This window comes from Apus apus, chromosome 16 (genome assembly GCF_020740795.1).
Source record: "Apus apus isolate bApuApu2 chromosome 16, bApuApu2.pri.cur, whole genome shotgun sequence".
NCBI lineage: Eukaryota > Metazoa > Chordata > Aves > Apodiformes > Apodidae > Apus > Apus apus.
Window position 1 is genome coordinate 4,048,876 of NC_067297.1, and position 18,415 is coordinate 4,067,290.

At 51.6% G+C, this 18,415-nt stretch overlaps 1 protein-coding gene across 7 annotated transcripts in view; it reads right to left on the reverse strand.

Annotated features, from left to right (window-relative positions):
• Nucleotides 1-1,639: 1,639 nt before the first annotated feature.
• The window catches only part of MSI1 (musashi RNA binding protein 1), a 75,440-nt gene continuing 58,664 nt past the window's right edge, over nucleotides 1,640-18,415 (reverse strand). For 6 of the 7 annotated variants that reach the window (XM_051633929.1, XM_051633930.1, XM_051633928.1 and 3 more), the window contains 9 exons: nucleotides 14,302-14,350; nucleotides 12,230-12,312; nucleotides 11,547-11,664; nucleotides 9,891-9,971; nucleotides 8,566-8,622; nucleotides 5,617-5,685; nucleotides 5,337-5,491; nucleotides 4,831-4,896; nucleotides 1,640-3,921 (listed from right to left, as the gene is read on the reverse strand). In XM_051633929.1, coding sequence (XP_051489889.1) covers nucleotides 4,855-4,896; nucleotides 5,337-5,491; nucleotides 5,617-5,685; nucleotides 8,566-8,622; nucleotides 9,891-9,971; nucleotides 11,547-11,664; nucleotides 12,230-12,312; nucleotides 14,302-14,350 — 654 coding nt within the window. In that variant the 3' untranslated portion in view covers nucleotides 1,640-3,921; nucleotides 4,831-4,854. The remainder of the gene's footprint in view (nucleotides 3,922-4,830; nucleotides 4,897-5,336; nucleotides 5,492-5,616; nucleotides 5,686-8,565; nucleotides 8,623-9,890; nucleotides 9,972-11,546; nucleotides 11,665-12,229; nucleotides 12,313-14,301; nucleotides 14,351-18,415) is intronic. The other variant, XM_051633931.1, reaches the window with a different exon arrangement.

Sequence of the window (18,415 nt, forward strand, 5' to 3'; positions counted from 1 at the left end):
GCCAAAGTATGAGGAGAGGTTGGAACCATGAAATAAGATGAAAAAAATGGGTAAGAAAAACTTTCCTGCCAGGGCTAAGTCCAAAATACTGCACTTTTATTCAGACTTGAGAGGCTCTCACACTGTCAGGGCTACAGGTCTGACATTTTTCCATGCTCAAGATATAGATCCTAGACTGCTCACTTCACAGTGAGAGGCTTCTCTTTCTAACACACAGAGAGCATTTCTTTCTAAAGCACCAAGGAAGCCTTTGGTTTAAAGAGCAGAGGAAAAGGCAAAGCCCACCTTTCCACAATAGCCTAATATACCAGAGTGCTGGTTGAAGAAGCTGAGGGTTCACCACCCTTCCTTCAGCAGGTTCAAATGCATGTTTTCATAGAGGACAATGGGACATCTTCCCCCTCATGGTGGCTGAAACTATGCCATGGTGCCCATAGTATCCATAGGATTATGACAACCCCACAGGACACACAGCTGAAGGTAGAGATGCTGACCAACAACCAGACCTGCTCCCATGTTTTTGATCTCTCACAAGAGCCCTGATTCTCTGGGATTCCCCACTCTCAGGGGAAGCAAACATGCTGCATTACAGATTCAAGACTCTCATGTCCTAATGGTGAGAACATGGAACAAACACTAAAGGCTGACATCAGTAAGGGACAGTCTGTACCACAGTTACCTCAGAAACAAGGATTTCATCTTTTGCCCGCAGATCACTCTGCTGACTTTCCCTCCAGTATCCATTTAACTCCTTTCTCCTTTGCTACTTTTGCCACCTTTACTCTTTTTTAATTATTATTTCTCTGTTCTCTTACCAGTGAACCTTAAGACTCTGTGGTCCTTTTTCCTCACTTCTCAATGTCTGATTTATTATTGATGTTGCCAAGAAAACTTCCAATAAGTCTTTTAAGTCATAAATCAAAAATACCATCGTATCTTGGATTTTGTACATTTTAATTCAACAAGAGAATCACCAAGTGTGGGAAAGTAATCATGTGAGCATTATGAGATTGCCTCATGAGAAAAATCCCAGCAGGGTAAAGATTTCTCCACCAATGCTATTTTTAGTTTCCCCCAACCTGTGCTGCATACAAAAGCCACGGGTCCTCAGTGTGCTTGTGAAGACATCCCAACTTACAACCAGTTCCTAAACGTACAGGCTTGAGCCTTAGGTAGTTGTTAAGAATTCTCTGTAATTAAGACTTGCTGCACATAATTCCTGACTATTTTACACTGTTAGAATTCACCTTTCTCTCATAGTGTTGTCTATTAAGGACTTTTCTTCCCTTTCCATCTCCGTATTTTACTTTTTTACATCTAGCCTCTTAGGACCACCATATCATTGAATCCATAGCATCTGAGCCAAACTTCTAAGCACCACACCACCACCTCCTGTCTTGAATCTACATGTATCTATACAAATGATCTATAATGTAGAGAAGAGACACAACCTCTGTTAAAATCAGATCTGCCTCACATCATAAACTGGGACACTGCCAAGGTCTGGAAGCAGAACACAGAGTCCAAGCACTGCTTGGGGCTTTTATCCTAATGGCAGGATGTGACTCCTGCCAGGTTCAAGTTCACCTGAAATCACCTCCATCTGAAAACGTCCCGCCCCCAAATAAAAACAGAAAAGGACAGTTTTCAAATAATTTATTAGGAATTTAAAACTGAAATCTGGAAAAAGGGTTACAGGTGTGGAGAGAACAAACATTGGAGTGTAATAACTTACTGGCTTAAAAACACAGCTTTATTTCTTTTAAAAAAAAATGCCCACCCTGAAACCGGAGCCCCAGTCTCCAGGCAGTGGCAGCACTGGGCAGGGAGTGAATCCCAGCCCAGCAGCAGCACAGCTGGCCTCGGGTGTCTGGAGGGGGCACGGCAGCAGCTCAGCGCATACACCAAGAGGGAGGAAAGCGCTGGCCGCAGACCCAAATTTGAAGTATATAGAATAAAAATAAACCCAATAAAATGCAGCTCTTCTTTAATTAGGAAATATTTAAAAAAACAGACATACAGACTCTTGTCTCAGTAACAAAAATTATTGCTTTGTGTTTTCAGTACGAATCTGTTAAGTACCCTCTTACCTAAACAGAACTCTCCAAACACATCGCCCAGGTCAGGACAAGCTCTGGCAGATGGGGGAGGGAGGGATGGAAGAAGGGCCCTTTGAGCACTGTGGCCCTCCCAGTCCTTTTCTAAATGCCCTTCTCCCTTACAGGGGGCTTAGTTTGGGGGAAGAGAGGGAATGATTTTTAAAACTTAAGATGAAGCTGTTATTTCCCTGGGAAAAGAGTTTGGCTGCATCTTAATGAAAGGCTTAATCACCCCCTTAACAAGGTCTTTGGTTCACTGAAATCCGGACCCAAACCTGCCCCGTGTGCTCCTGCTGGAGGCCTCCCCTGGCAGGGGCTTGTTAGCAGGGCCTGGATCATGCCAGGGGAAGCCCCAGCAGGTTCTGGAGAAGGGACCAGACCAACCCCACACAGGACAATGGACAAATTCCCACAGTCTTCAGAACACAGAGTAAAGCAAATGGGAAGCTGCAATTCTATAATTCATATAATCCCTGAGAAGCCCTTAACCCGCCCCCAAATCACCACCCTAATGCTTTTCTCCCCCGTTAATGACTCCCCAACCCTACGCCCTGCCCTTCAGAGAACAACCACCCAAACCTCCCCCTGGCCCTGGCCAACACCCCCTCAGATACCCTCGCCTCCAGAGGAGGACCCCCCTTTTCCCAGGAAATCTTGACACGAGCGACAGTGTTTGGAGAGTGAATTCCTTTCAAAGTAACCAAGACAAGCAGTGGCAGTAAAGCCCTTGACCTACAGCCCAGCCAGAGGCTGGCACTACGGAGCCCAGCGATGGAGTCTGTACATCGAGCGATTGGAAGCAGCTTTAACCCGCTCAGCAAGACAGCCAGTGGCTGGGACATCTCACCCCCACCCCACCCCCCTTTCATCTCATCAGAGGTCTTAAAATCTTACAGTAAAAGGTGTACAAAAAAAGAACGGAGTCCTGTCAGGATTCTGCTGGAGAGTATTGCTCACATTGCGGCACCAAGTCCAGGACCTGGAGCTGCTCCTTGGAGCCAGGCTGCAGGAGGCAGCCAGGTTCAGCTCACAATATTTACATATTATACAGGAGGAAAAAGAAAACCCCACATAAAACTAAATCTAAGGGAAAAAAAAAAAATCTTTCAGCTGTAAGGATAGTGTTTTTCACTTAGCAAAATATACATTTGTTTTGTTCCATAGCGATGTCCAACGTTTTCGGATCCTTGGAGTTTCACACTTTTCAAAGCCTCACATTTACAAAACAGAAACAATTAAAAACAGTTTCTTTAAAAAAAATAGAAATACATCAGTTCCTCTCAGCCTTTGCTCTCTGTGTCTCTTTCTTCCCTTCAGAACTGCATTCTTATTACATACCGTGCTTTAAAAACACTGACGACAACAACAGAGTTGAAAATATTCAAAACAGTTTCAAAGCCAAATAAAAATACTCCTCAATAAAAACTACCTAACACAATCACAAAGCCAATTCATAAAATATGTCTACTAGCTCGGGAAAGAGCAAAACAACAAAAAAAGAAGGGGTAGCCCCCAAAAAAAGATAAAAAAATAAAATAAAAAAATAAAACTAACAGCTACTAAAATAAATAAAAGAAGACTCGGTGGGCGGGGGACAGGGAGGGGGAAGCGTAAACCGTCGGTGGTTAGTAAGAAAGCGAGATGATCTCCTCGGGTTCAGTCCAGTGTGGTCTGGTCAAAGGGAGAGATCAGGGCAGGGCGGCAGGAGCCTGGCAGCCAGCCGGCAGTGTGCAGGTTGATTCCAGAGAAAGGGAACCTTGGCTCATCCCCCGAGGCTCACCAGATCCTCCAGCCGCTGTCCTCCATCAGGTCACTGGGGAATCTGCGGGACACAGCAGGGGAGGGAAGGACAGGATCTAGAACAACCAACAGCTCCTCTCTTGGGGTTTGCTTTCCGTGCGGTCTGACAGGAACACTCGATACCCAGCCATGCCCAGCACAGACTCGCTCTGCATCTCGCTGGCACAACAGGGGTGATTCCATCTTTAATGGGAAGCAAGGCCCCAGCCACCACAGCCTGCCTGCCCTGACCTGTGGTGCTCCTGGACCCCAGGAGGGTGGTGACATAGGGGGTGCAGCTGTTTCTCCAGCACTCAGCTCAGCCCTGCCAAGCTGCCACATGCCTGGACACTCTTCCTTGCAAGATTTTGCCCTCCTTTTTGAAAAACTGATTTTTTTCTTTATTTTTTTCTTATTTTATTTTTAAGCCAACTAACTTCAGCCAGGTTTGCAAAACACACAGCACCCAGCAGTTCCCTCTCAGGTCCATCTGAGGACCAGGAACAGAACCAATGAGACTTCTTATCCCAGACAAAACAGGTAAACCAGAGACTGTCTCCAGAGACAGTGGTCTCAGCAGCACTGAGAAAAAACAACTGCTCAGAGGAGGTTTCCCCAGCCAAGCCTGCCTCTCAGGATCACCACTGGGTTGTGATTCTGGTGAACCCTGCAGAACTTTCCTCTGTCAGGGCTCCCATTTCCTTCCCCTTTGCACCCAGACACAAATACCTGTCTCCACAGCACTCCCAGCCTGGGGACCATAAAGGTAGGAACCCAAGCTGCCCAGCCTCTGGTGCAAAAGGGAACTCCAGGCTGGTGGCAGGACTCCTCCTGCAGGCTGAGTCAGGCCAGCAAGCCTTATGGTGGCATCCACAGCTCCTGACCAGAGCCCGAGCACAGACTCCAGCTCAGAACTTCACTCATTACCCATTCCTGTTCAAGACTCTCTTACCTCCTGCCTCCTTGGTCCCCAGCTTCAGTGATACCCATTGGTAAAAGCTGTTGCAATCAAGGGACCCTGTGAAAGAAACCCAAACATTTAAACCCCCACTCTTAAACAAAAGAAGAATGAAGGAGAATTACTACCACAGCAAATTCAGTCACGGCCCAGATGCTGCAAAAGCCAGTTTCAGTTGGAGGTGCCAGATCTAAAGAGCACATTACCCCACAGGACACTGTCAGGGCCAAAATAGGGTCTTAGGAAGTCTGGGGCAGATGAGGAAAAGGTCTGAAGATCAGGACCTTGAGTGGTAGCCAGGGAGAACCAGCAGAGCCCAGGGATGCAGGCTCCAAGTCAGCTGCTGCATCCTGCACCTGCCACCTGCGGCCTGAGGCTCAGTGGAGGCACGGCAGACGCCAGAAGGCAGGCTGTGGACTAAGGGGCCCGCCCACCGCTGCTCTCCTCCATCACCAGGGGGAGATGCAGCCCCTTCCGCTGGTTGTGTAGGGAACACTCACCCCTAGGCTGTGGCCGAAGCCGGTGCTCGGGGCCGGGCTGGCAGCGCTGATGTAACTGCTGACCCCTGAGTCCTGGTTGGCGGCTCCATAAAGCTCTGCCATCGGCCCTGGGCTGGTGGTGCCCAGAAATCCACCGGTGCGGCTGGGGGTGGAACCTACGAGAGGCAGCAAAACTACAGAGTGAAGATCCCAAAAATGCAAGCCCATCCCACCCCCCTCCCACAGCCCGTGGCAAACCTCCGTGACCGGACACCGCGCCGGGGAGGAAAGTGGCAGTTACCTGTCCCTCGCACCACGGCCGCCGCGGCTGCTGCTGCTGCCATCGGTCCATACGCAGTGAGGGGGATTGCTGGAAAAGAAGGGACAGGCATCTCAGGAGATCTGTGCCTACATAGGAAACTCAACAGAATCTTTCATTTCCTGCTGCAAAATTCCGGGCCCACACAGGCATTATCGGCTCAGTGCAACACACAGGACTTCCAACGATGAGAACAGGGGAGTGCACAGCTCTGCATTGATTGGTGTCCCTTTGCACAGCAGATGTCCCAGGGAAGCCACTGGCCATGCTGTGCTAAGCCCACAGCTGAGAGTGCGACATGAAACAGCCGAACCAAAAGTGGGCGATTTCAGATGTATCCTGTCACTACTCAGCTTGTGAGATGCAGTTAACCTGAAGCTACAGATCCAGACTTTGGCTGTAAATGTAGAGAAACAGCAGCTGGCAGCTCAGTGTCCTGAGGCTCAGCCCTTCCTCTCTGTTCCTTGGTACTATTCTTGAATAACAGTGAAATAGCCTCTTTCTCCCCATTTCTCTACTCTGCTCAAGACACACCATTCTCCCTACTCTGAGTTTTGTTCCTGAACAGCTCAACCCCTTGCTGTTCATCACAGAAGAGCAGGAAACATGTACCTAGAGAGCAGGAACTAGAAATGGCTTAATTAAAACAGTAAGTCTTAATTTATATGTAGCAGTTCCAATTCCCAACTCTACTGCCACAGGCATCCAGCCCTCAGGGCAGGAGGCATCTAGCCAGTATGTTTCTCTTTGCCCTTAAAATGACTGGGTCAGCATTTCATGCTTGAATGTGAAATTCACTGTGATTCTGTTGAGAGCACCATAAAAAGAGGTCAGAACAAATCAATCGCGTTAAGGCTGAAACCCAGACCAGCTTATAAGGGAATATTCAGTAGCAGGCACCAGCCTGTTTCGAGCCAACGTCACACAAAGCAGATATCTGGGTTAGCCGCTCATTACAGGCCCTGGGCCAACAGGAGCATGTTGCTGCTTCACATCACCCCCAAAGATGCTGTTCCAGGGCAGAAATGCTGCTGGCAGCCATCCTCTGCCCCATCAGTGCTTCAAGTCCCTAACACACACCCGAACAAATGTAGTTTTACTGAGAACGGAGAGCAAGTCTTCTCAGAAAGATTCCCATTCTTTTTCCAGGAAAAAGCCTTCTTGCCTTTGCAGTCTGTCTACTGAGACACCACATTTGTGTGGTGATGACAGAGCACCTGCACTGTCGCTCCCTGCGTGCTGGAGCAATCAATCAATCATCCCCCCTTGTGCCATCCCCTCCTCTCATGCCCCTTGCCAAGCCCATCCAGCGCAGCCCTTTCACAGGCACACTGCCACTCCAAGGCACAAGAGCCCTCGAGCCCTGTGCAGCTCGCCGGGCCTTTGTGGGAGTGAAGGGGGCCCTGCCCTTCATGGGACCCACTCCAGCCTGTGCCTGGGAATCGCAGCTCCTGGCCCAGCCAAGAGGCTGCACAGCGACTGTTTAGCAGTAGGTAAGCGTAACGGGAAGGGAAGAATGCCACCATCCCCAGCTGGTACTTCAGAGAGACACTCAGGACTGGAAGCTAACGTGGCACCCAGCCAGGACAGCAGCATTAATAACGACTTGTTGTACAGAGCCCTGGTGCAGCCCAGGCACCCGTGACAGCCATGCCCTGGGGGATTCACCTCCACTAGGAAAAGGCACGGTGCAGCCCAGGGTGGACCTTGGAGGGAAAAGCACTTTTGCCAAGTCACTCATGTTCCTCTACAAATGTTGCAGGTTTTGCTGAAGAACATATATGTAAACATCTGGACACACATCTCCTTTGCTTGGCAAGCAAAAGGCTCAGAGGTGGGTCTCAGGGAAGGGTTTTACTAAGAGGGAGCTAGGATTTGGTCTCCTCCCTTCTTGGGGCAGTTTGTGCATTGGTGGCTGCCAACCTCAGCATTCTCAGGAACAGAGACTCCCTGAGGATTGACACAGTTCTATGCCACAGAAACACCCTTTCAAGCCTATTGGTACTGATAATTCCAGGAGAGCTTCTTGGGAAGCTTTTCCACAGCCCCATTGCAGAGTAATTGAAACCCTGAAACAGATAGGGGCAAGGAAGCGCTGGGAAGGAGGAACACCACAGAAACAGGATGGCACACAGGGAGCGGGGTGCTACACAAAGCTGCTTTTCTATGACAAAAACCATAGACACAACAGAGCTGGGGAAAACATGGCCATGGAAGGGAGAGTAGACAGAAGGAGCACCACCTAGGGAGAACACACTGCACACTACCGAGAGCTGAGGATCCAGAGGGTATTTGCACTGTGAGGACACTGAGCCAGGACTAGTCCCTGGAGAATAGTCCTCTGCCCTCATTTCACTCCACAATTCCCTATGAGCACTGCAGAACTTTGTAGATCCCAACACACTTGGTTCTGCCCAGGAGTAGCTGGGCAGCTGCACCACCTGGAGTGGGGAGAGCATTCCCTGCAGCCCCTCCTGCACAGGGAAATGGCATTAGATTAACCAGGAGTGCCCCCACACCCTCTCCCTCCTCCCAGTACTCCAAATCTCATCCTTGTAGCAGCTCAGGTTAAGGCCATTTGGACATCTTTGAGAAGTCACCCTGCTCTCTGCAGTTTTCCATATCTGGTTCACACCCAGCCTGCGGTGAGGAGCTAAAAAGGAGGCAAGCAGCAAGAAATGCCATCTAAGGATTACATGCCTTCATTTGGTATGAGCTGCACTGCCCTTCTCAGAGGCACTTAACATGGCTCTGATTGCCTCCCCATCTTTCCAGGCCCAGCTTTGAAGGGAGCTCATACAGATGGAAGAGGAAAAAAGGACTGTTTCCAGTCTAACTGCACCAAGCTGTGGAGCAGCAACACGACTGGCACAGCCCAAATCCCCCTTCTCCCCTTCCAGCTTGTGAGGTTAGGAAATGAGTGGGACTGACCTGTGAGCTCAGGGAGGACGGGGGCACTCGGGAGAGGGGTCCGCTCTACACGGAACTCTAAAAACGAAATGCAAGACAGCTTAGGAACTCGTCAACACCCTGAGGGAGACCCCGCAGAGAGACAGCAGCAGAGCCTGCTGGGGGAGCAGCCTGCAGCCAGACTGTGACCAAACCAGTGTCTTCTTTAAACCAATTTATAGCTGGTGCTGAAAGGTGCTAGACTCCTGCCCTGGGGAGTCAAAGGATCCATTTATCCTTAGAATAAATCTGGCCAAGGCAGGACAAGTAAGTGTGTGGCCTCAGGTCAGCCCTGGAGCACTGCACCATGACCCATCCAATCCGACCTCTTGCTGCAGTGCCAGAGGTGCTCAGTACATGCCACATCTGGGCACGAGTTTACAATGAGGTGCTCAAAGCCACTAAGACTGAGACCCATAAAGTGGGTTCACAGAGAACTTCCAGACAGCTAGGAGGCAACAGCAACTTTCAGCCAGCCTGGGCTCACCTCAGGCAAAGAGGAACAGCCCCTAACATGAAGACTGCATATATAAACCATCACACTGAGGGATGGAGAAAGGAAGGGATGCTCAGAGTTGCCAATTCTCTAGAAAACAGCAAGGCAGTTCTTTCCCACAGTGTGCTCTGCCTCATTCCCTTGCCTCGCAGGGAACAGGAGGGAGAAGAGGCCGCAGAAAGCTCTGAGCAGCTGCAGCACAGCAGGTTCCAGCCATTGATCGCAGAGGCCATGTTCCGAGCACATGGTGGGGCTGGGAACTTGAAACCACCCAGTTTGTGGGGGATCTGCAGCCCACTGCCCCAGCAGATGTTTTCTGGAGGCTGAGAGTGGTCCAGGCACTGTTCAGAACACAACTGTAGCATGGCAGGAGCCAGGTATTTCAGGTGCCTAGGAGTTCCCTGGTCCATGGAAAGCCAAGTTTTAAAATCTTCTGCTACTTTCAGAGCAGTGACAACTCTGGTAAAGAGAGACAGACACACACAAAGGCAGCAAGACAGGCAGAGCTGCAGGGGCCCTTCTGTGTCACAGCAGCAGCCCTGTGCAGGAGGCTAAACATAAAGGGCATCAGAGCAGCCTTGGGCTTTTCCTGCCACTGGAGTGTGAGGATAATCCTAATGAAGGACAGGCTGTTCCCACCTATTCCAGGGCTTTACCCCTCCCCCTTCCACATCCGTCTCCAATTTAAATAAGACCAAACAGGGGAAAGGATGAAAGGGGGAGAGCCTGGGTCACAGATCATGCCAGGGGCTCCAGTCACCTGAAAGCAGACAAAAAAAAAGCCCAAAAACAGGCAGGGAGCAGCACTTACCAGGGAACTGGTAAGTGTAGCCAGGTGCAATGCCAGTGTAACTTCGACTTGCGTAGGTGGCAGCTTGGAAGCCTGGATAACCTGGAGGAAGTGAAAAGGGCTGTTACAGCAAGCTTACAGGGTCCTTGTTCTCAGTGCCTGGCTGCTCATGAGCAGCATGACCATTAGTGCTGGTGAGCATGAGTAGAGCCAATAGCAGAAACCCCAGGAAATAGCTGGGCAGAGTCTGCACACACGCAGGTCTGCAGAAGAGTTTTAGCAGGCCCGTTTAATTTTTTCCTCACTCCAAACGTGTAAGGACATGGAGGTTTCTTTCTCAGAAACTCATAGCTCTGCAGACTAAGGTTTTCTGATGCATCAGCTGGATTACAAATAGGAGATCAGGGAGGTGGGGGCATTTGAACGGCTGAATGGCTCTGAGTCACTTTTGAACTAGAAGTGCTGGCGAATGCAGGCAGAGCGCTTCTTCCTGGCGCCAGGCAGGAGGACAGTTCCTGCCATTCCCTGGGAAGCTGACCACCTCTACAGAACAGGCCTGTGAGAACACAAGACATTGACTCAGAAATGAATATTTGATTTGAGATCTCTCAAGACGTGAGTATTAGGATTTCCCAGTGACTCAGCTTGAGCCTTGCTGCTTTAAAATTCAGATGGCTTAGAAAAGGCAAAACCCAAAACCACAGGCTGGAGATTTATTTTCCCTTCAATAAGCCAAGGGAAAACATTGGGAGAAAAATGCCCTTTTTGGGGTTTTGTTCAGTGACTAACTGCTACTCAGCAGGCTTAGCAAGGAAAGCCAGGCTGAGTACACCCTGCCCAGCAATATCAGGGATGATGTTGAGCAAACAGTGTACTCCTGGTTCAGGTCAGGCCTAGCGACCATGAATAGAGGGAAAGATGACAGGAACAACACCCACACTGGAAAGATCATGCTTGACACTCAGATCCAGGCACAAGGGTTTATAGACCTAGAAGTGGAGGCTACAAAGGACATTTTTCTAATCTTTTATCTGAGCATATTTGCTTTAGAAACACTGATAGGCATCAAACTCAGCCTGCTAGCCACCAATTTCTCCTTGCAAGACACAGTACAGGTATGGTTTTCCTTACAATACTTGATCCTTGCTGTCCCTCAGAGCTAGGGAACAAAGCAAGGCAGCTTACCTAGAACTTTAAGGACATTTTAATAGTCTTCAAATGGCAGTGAGCACATTTATATGGTCCACCGTGGAAATTTGGGGGCTCTTTAATTAACTACTTCATCAGAAAGCCTGTAGAAGTGTGGGAGGAAGATGTCTGGACACAGATTACTCCACACTCGATTCAGCTACACGCAATTCCACGAGAGTTATTAACAAACTAGACTTTATGCTATGGCACTGTGGGCGGGTGAAGTGAGTTGCAGAGGGGCAGAGCTGCCCAGCACATGGCTGTGCCCGCCCAGATGTGGCAGGGCAGCAGCGACAAGTTTGCAGTTTTTCCACGTGCCACCAGAGGGCAAGTTGTGATCGCAAACAGGTCCCGGCAACCCCTCAGCGTCCCCAGCCTTGCACCAGGGAGAGCTGCCCTTGGCCGCCCTGCCTGCTTGGAGTAAAACCTCTAAGCTGCTGCCTGGCACGACCGGGCGCTGGGGAGGAGATCTGTCCTTGGGCTTACCCAGCATGCCGATCCCCAGCATGAAGGCATCCATCCCATAAGGCATGACTCGGGACCGCCCTCGTGCCGAGCCCGTTGGGGACATCACCTCCTTCGGCTGGGCTTTTTTACACTCCACCTGCCACGAGAAAGTCAAGATCAGGCTCAGCCACCACCGGCACAGTGTGCTGCGGCAGAGCACAGCCAGCAGTGGGCTGCAGGCCAGGCAGGGCTGCCCACCACCACGGCATTCCCCAGCACCCCTGCCTCTGGGCTTGCATGCTGGCAGCCTTCCCCCTCCCTCTGCAGCCACCACAGGCAAGGGGGAGCTCAAATACTGCTTTTCTCTACCTGGAGCTGCCCTCGATGCTCTGCATGGCCCTGCACCAGGGCCTCAAAGCCTCATTTTCCTAATTTCTGAATAAAGGTAAAATCTGACCCCTTCCCAGAATACCAGAAGGTTTCATGTACTGCACAACTCCTTCTCCTTGAAAGCTCACTATTGTGCTGGTTCACCTGCACACTGCAAGTTTCTTCGCCAGACTGGCTGCTGTGATTCTGGGGAAAAGACTCAATTAAATTCCCCACCACAGAGAAAGTGCATAAGGACCTAAGGACCTTACACCCTGCCTCTGTGCCATTGCCTTCTTCTCCATCCCATGTCTCTGTGCCTTCTCCCTCAGGGTTTTGCCCCAGACACTCACCATTTTGTTGTTGATCTCATGGAAGTGGATTTCACACACTTTTTCAACAATGTCTTCACTTTCAAATGTGACAAACCCAAAACCTGAAGAAAAGGCAAAACTCCTTGATCAGGTCAGAGCTCTGCACAGTTTCCACCCACTATCCACATCCTTTTATTGGCATGAGAAGGAGCCACAGGCTTGTAGGACAGTATAATCAGCCCTTCCTAAAACAGCTGTCATGCATCTTTCCTCTCCAGCAAATCCTGCTTTTATGCACAAAAAGAGGAGCATCCCCTTATAGATTTCCTTTTCCTCCTCATCCTATACCTCCCACACCCTCTGAACCCAACTGCTCTCAAAACCAAGAACATTTTTTTAAACTTTGCTATTTGCAAGGCAAACCACATGGCTGATAATGCTGGGGAGGATCCCAGCAGACAGACACTCACACAAAGAGAGAGTCAGAGGAGAAATGAACAGCTGAATGCCAGGACTTCCCCATCCTTGCTTGAACACACCCCACCAGCAATAACACCTTGCACGTTTCCTCCTCAGTCACCCCTCATAAAGCCTTGCACAAGCTGGCAAATACCAGCAATGCAGCTGTACAGAGCAAGACAGACACAAGCAAAGCGATTTGCAGTTCCCCCAAAGTATCTGGGGTAAGACAGGACAGCGTGTTCCTGGCCCCTGGCCCACACTCACACCTCCTTTCTCTCACCAACCCCTTTGCTGACAGTTTTGGCAAAGACCAGCTTGGGTGGGCAGACTTAAACTCCTCTCAGCTGACTGCAGCCGTTTCCGGAAAACCAAGGCAGGTGGGAGGATGTCTTTAAGCTTACCTTACAAGCAAGCTGGGATTAAGCAGAACTTTCCACTTTCCAGAACAGGCTAATTCCATGGTGCTTTAAATTAACTTTTAAAAATAGATGGGAATCTGCTGCCCAGAACCACACTTCTCCATACTGCCAGGAAAGTCTCTCCATAGACTCCTGTCTGCCTGTGCCCAGGTAGTTTCACACCATTTACCTCAACACGCACGAGCAGAGGAGCTTGGTAATTCAAGAGCAAAATCCTGATACTGAAACCAGTCCTGAGCCCTCTCAGAGCCCCACTAGGCCTGCTGCACCCTGGGCAGAGTCCCATGCTGCCACACAGCACCTGGCAGCTCTCCCTGCTCCTTCTGAAACACCCAACAACTCTTTAACGGACTGGGAGGCACTCATGAAGGAACAGGGGTTAACACTTCTTCAAAGATTAAGCTGAAGCAACATCCTAGATCAGGCAACCAGAATATATTTAATGGCTTTAAAGAACAGCAAAAACCTGAAGGGCACACAGTGTACTGAGAGCAGAAGGGAGCGTTCCCTCACTGCTCCATGGGCAGAGGTGCTTGGAAGTGCTTCAAACACCACAGGGACACAAGGGTGGCCCAGAGGAGGCCTGTTACTGGCCCTGATTTGGAAGCCACCAAAGCCAAGTTTGCAGGTTAAGTTGTTGCTAGTACATCTCCGAGCTGGTGCAATGCTGGTGTTGAGCCCTGCCACACTCCAGGGCAGTCAGTTTGAAGGCTTCCTGGGAGAGCAGGAGGCAGGGACAGGCTGGGTCCAGGCAGCACAGATATTACAGCCTTGCTCCCCTTCTGTAACTGGACTCCACCAGCAAGACTCAGGTAAGAAAAGGTGACCTGGGAGCACAAGCGGGCTCTGGGCCGAGGAAGGGGTGAGAGGCAGGCACTCTTCAGGCTCTCTCTCGTGTCAGCTTTCCCAGAGCTCAGATTACTCAGGACAAGGTAAGACACACTGCGGCTGGAGCCAGGGAGGTAAGTGGGCAGGGGAAGGGGCTGCCTCCTCTCACATATCTGCAACTCGGCGAGTTTACAGCACAGGAAACGCACTGGACAAAAGCCCTCTGTGCTGCAAGGGACGCTGGTAAAGGATGCAGATGCAAAAGGATGGGGTGACTGGAGGCAAGATAAAGAGCAGCTGCGACCTGCATGCCCTGCTGCTGGGATACTAACCCCTCCCCAGGCAAAGCAAGAGGCAGACCCTCCACAGCTCCCTCTCCTACAGCCAGAAGACTGCTCTCACCTCGGTGTCGGTTGGTTGTCTTGTCAAACATCAGCATCGCGTCGTCCACCTGCAAAGAGAAGAGCTCCAGATCACGTTACTGCCCTCGCCACCAGCATCCCCTGACACATTTGCACAGAGGTTCCCAGACCTCCCCAAACCACAAGGGCTCAAGACAAGACCTCCCATCCCTACGAAGGAAATTGGGTGCACACACACACCAGCTACTGCACCAGGAACATCCCCAGGCCACAACCAGCACGGTCCCTCCACCAGCCCGGGGCAGGTGCTGCCGAGCTGAGCCCCCTCAGCCCGGCCCCTGGCAGCAAGCGACCCCGATTGTTTGCCTGCAGCTCCAGCCGGGGGGCAAGGAGCAGGGAAGGCATTGTTCCCAAATCCCAGCCTCAAAAGGAGAGGAGAATTAAAGGGGGGGAGAGAAGCAAAGCTGGAGAGGAATAAGGGGCCTCCCAGCGACAGGGGAAGTGGAGGCCTCAGACAACAGAGCCTGCCTGGGAAAGCTGGGAAGCACCCCCGCCCCCACCCCAGAGGAGCCTTTCCTCTAAGTGAGGTTTCCCACTGCTGGAGGCTGTAATTAGAGCAAATTTACTGCAAGGCCTGAGCAGGGCTGCCTTCCCGGGGGGAGGGGCAGGCAGGTCCCATCCCCCAGCCGGCCTGGGGCTGCTCTCCTCCCCGAGCACATCACCGCCTGGTGCCACTTTTCGCCCCCATCTTCCCGCCGGGTGTTGCCTCACAGAGACGCATCTGCAGCCTCTGCAGGTCAGGCCGAGCAGGGTTAAAAAATACACTTCAATCCCCTCCATGTAAGCCCTGGTGTAAACCTGTCCCACTGACCCATCCCTCCTCTCTAATACCACTGCTTTAATCCGATTATGAAAACTGGACATGCAAGCGCTCAGGGGAGGCGGTGGCAGGCTCCGGCCAGCAGCTGCCCCAGCCCTCCTCCTCCTCCATGTGAGACCACTGCTTCCCAAGCAGCAAGCCCCACATGCCCCTGACTCTGTGGAAGGATTACTCCTTTGCCTTGTTCCCAGGAAGCATCTGCATTGCTGCCTTCTCCAGAACAGCTTGCTGGTGTGGGCAGAGCACCCCCCCTACCCCAGCACAGGTAGCCACTGGCTTTGCTCATGGAAAGCCAACAGCACTGGCTAGGGAAGAGAAAGGGCTCCTAGCCTCAGACCCCCAGGACAAAACGGGATACCTGGCTCCACCTCAGTGCCACGAGGATGGAAGGAGCTCTTGCTAACATTTCTGGTGCTGCCACAAGCAGACAGAGATCATCTCTGATGCCCTTGGGCTTGTCTAGCTTGTCCACCCCGCAAGAGCCAGGTGATGATGTGGCTCCTGCTCAACCCGTGCTCTTCCCATTCCAGCTCAGCCTCCCTCAGCCAAGTCAACAAACCTGAGAAACGTGCCAGGCATCCAGTGGGAGCCATGGGGGACACAAGACTTAACACAGACCTGAAGCAACTCCTTAACAGCTTCCCAAGGCACATCCAGGGAGCTGGGCTCTGATGGTAACTCACAGAGCTGCCATTCCCCACCACTGCTGAGTCCTGCCCTTGCACCATTTCCCTTCATGGTGCCAGCACAACTGTGATAACCTGACACAGCTTAAAAACATTTCAAGAGGGTTTACTGTCTGCTTTTGTTCATTTTTTAAGCTAGAACAGTTCATCCAGTCTGCAGAAAGACTGAGCATGTAACTGTCCTCTTCCCCAGTAAACACTGTGGTGCCACTCCCAAAGGCTCAGGTAGCTGGAGCCCACAAACCCATGGCAATGAGAGGCGCATGAGAAAGAAAAAACCCAGCAGGGACAAGCCCAGCCCAGCTGTCCAGCCAGCCAGCTCTGCCCAAACAGCCCCAGCAACAACCTCCTCTTCCCAGAGCCTGGACAGCCACAAACAGCAGAGCCCAGTGCACATCCACACACAAAATCACCTCACAGCAACATCCTGGGCAATGGCCGGGTGCTCCCTTGGCACCCTGGGAGACATGCGACCACTTCATCCCAAACCACACTCCGTACACTGAGAGGAAAGCTGCAGCCTTCCTCCATCTGAGCTTTTTTTTAAGTCTCTGCTGGTGTTTTGAGATCAGGTCTCTACCCAGCACGCCAAAATGTACTCATACTGAAAAAACATCTTAACAATAACACATGTACTCTATTGGAAAGCTATTTCTTGCCATGGACTGAGCATAAGATAGATATCTATCTATGTGTATGTGCACACAATTAGTCTCACTCCCCTCAACTCTAGGGCTTGAACTCTGTGCATGGCTACAACTGGTGTTTTTCATTGCCAGCAAAACCTATAACATGAGCATCTTCAAATCTTTTTCCAAGGCAACAGGTGAGATGAGCTGGGTGGTCTCAGACAGCACTCAGCCAGTGCTGTGAGATAAAGCAGGGCCCCACAACACCAAAGGGGTGCCAAGGGAGTGCTAGAGCCTACAAAGGCCTGCGGGATGAGCTGAGGGCTGGGGCGCCCTGCAGAGCCAGGAGAAAGGCCTCACCTACATCCACAGGGAATGGCCATTTCCAGCACCTCGCCCAGGGCACCAGGCTCCACGCCAGATCCCTCTTGCCATCACCTCCCTTGGTCTGGAGCTAGAATAGGTGACTGGGAGCCAGCTGCCTCATCACTCCCCAATGCCCAGCACCCCCCAAACACCCTCACAGGAAGAAGCCCTGAGGGGATGGAATTACCACCACCAACTCCCACCAAAAGCCAGACCCCCAGACAAGGCGCAACCGTCAGTGGCAGCCCCCTGACGGGCAGCTATTGTGGCGGGGAACCGACAAAACATCTCCCCCCCTCCTCACCACACCCCACCCCGCTCAGGGCCCTTCCCGGCTGGGCCGCGCCGGGCCCCAACAAAGGCGGCCGCCGGCGGGGCCGTCGCCATGACAACGCGGCCTCCAATGGCAGCTGCCGCCCGGATTAGCGGCCGCGCACAAAGCCCCGGCAGCGGCGCCCTCACCCCGCGGCCCGCCATGGCACCGCCCGGGCCCCTCGGGTGCCCTCCCGCAGGCCAGCACAGGCGGACCGTCGGTCACACGCCAAGAGGTTCACACGGCAAGGAGTGAAGTCGCCCAGACCCCTCCTGCACCGGCTTTCTCCTCACGCCGGCCCGCCTTCTGGTGGGGGAGAGGCGCCATCTTGCCTCATCTCCCCTCCTCTGCCCTCGGCGGGAGGCGGCGGGTTGTGAGGGGCTGAGGGGACACGGAGGGGCTGTGAGGGGCTGAGGGGAGACGGAGGGGCTGTGAGGGGCTGGGGAAGAGGGGCTAGGCCCTCCAGTAGGAATGGAGGTGGCACCTCCAGTCCCCAACAGCTGGAGGAGACACAACAGGTCAACTACCCCAGAACTGGACGTAGGAGAAATGTGTGGAAAACAGCACTTGGAGGAGTTTCAGGAACACTCCTAAGTTCATTTTTAATAGGGTGTGGAAATAATCTATAATCATAACTACTTTAACAAAGGGGGGTTTTTGCTGGTTGAATTGTCTTTCTCCCCATTCTCCCCCCCTCCCTTAAATAAATATTTGTTTCAATTCTTTAAACATAGCCAAAGAAGCAGATCACTTTACTAGAAAACTGTTTAGCTTAGTGGTCAAGGCTCTCTCCCAGGGAACGATTTAACTTGCTGGTCCAGGCTGCAGTTATCCAACATTGGAGGTTAGAAGTTCAAGGTTTGTTACTTTTGAGGAATGATGTCTCTCCCCATGTTTAGCCACGAGGGTCAAAAATGTCAAGGAATAAAAAAAAGGGTCCCAAGAGCTCTGACTCTTGCACCCTAAATGTTTCATTCCCAAGGAACCCTACCACAGGAGACAGCTACTTTGGCAGGTTCTTGGCAGTTTGGGGGTAGGTAGCAACGCCCCCAAGCCTTACAACCAAGCTGTCCAACATCACACCTCCTCTCTGTCTCCAGCAGCTCTCTTGCTTTTGAAAACCAAATGGGAGCAAAAGGAAGATAAAGGTTTTGGCTCAGTAGAGGTAGCACATTCATAAAGTGAAAAAATATTTGTTCCTCAGGAGGAAGCTCGTCTAATCCTCCATAGATCTGCCACTGCTGAGACCTCCTGCAGGAGGGCAGCACCTTCCCAGAAGG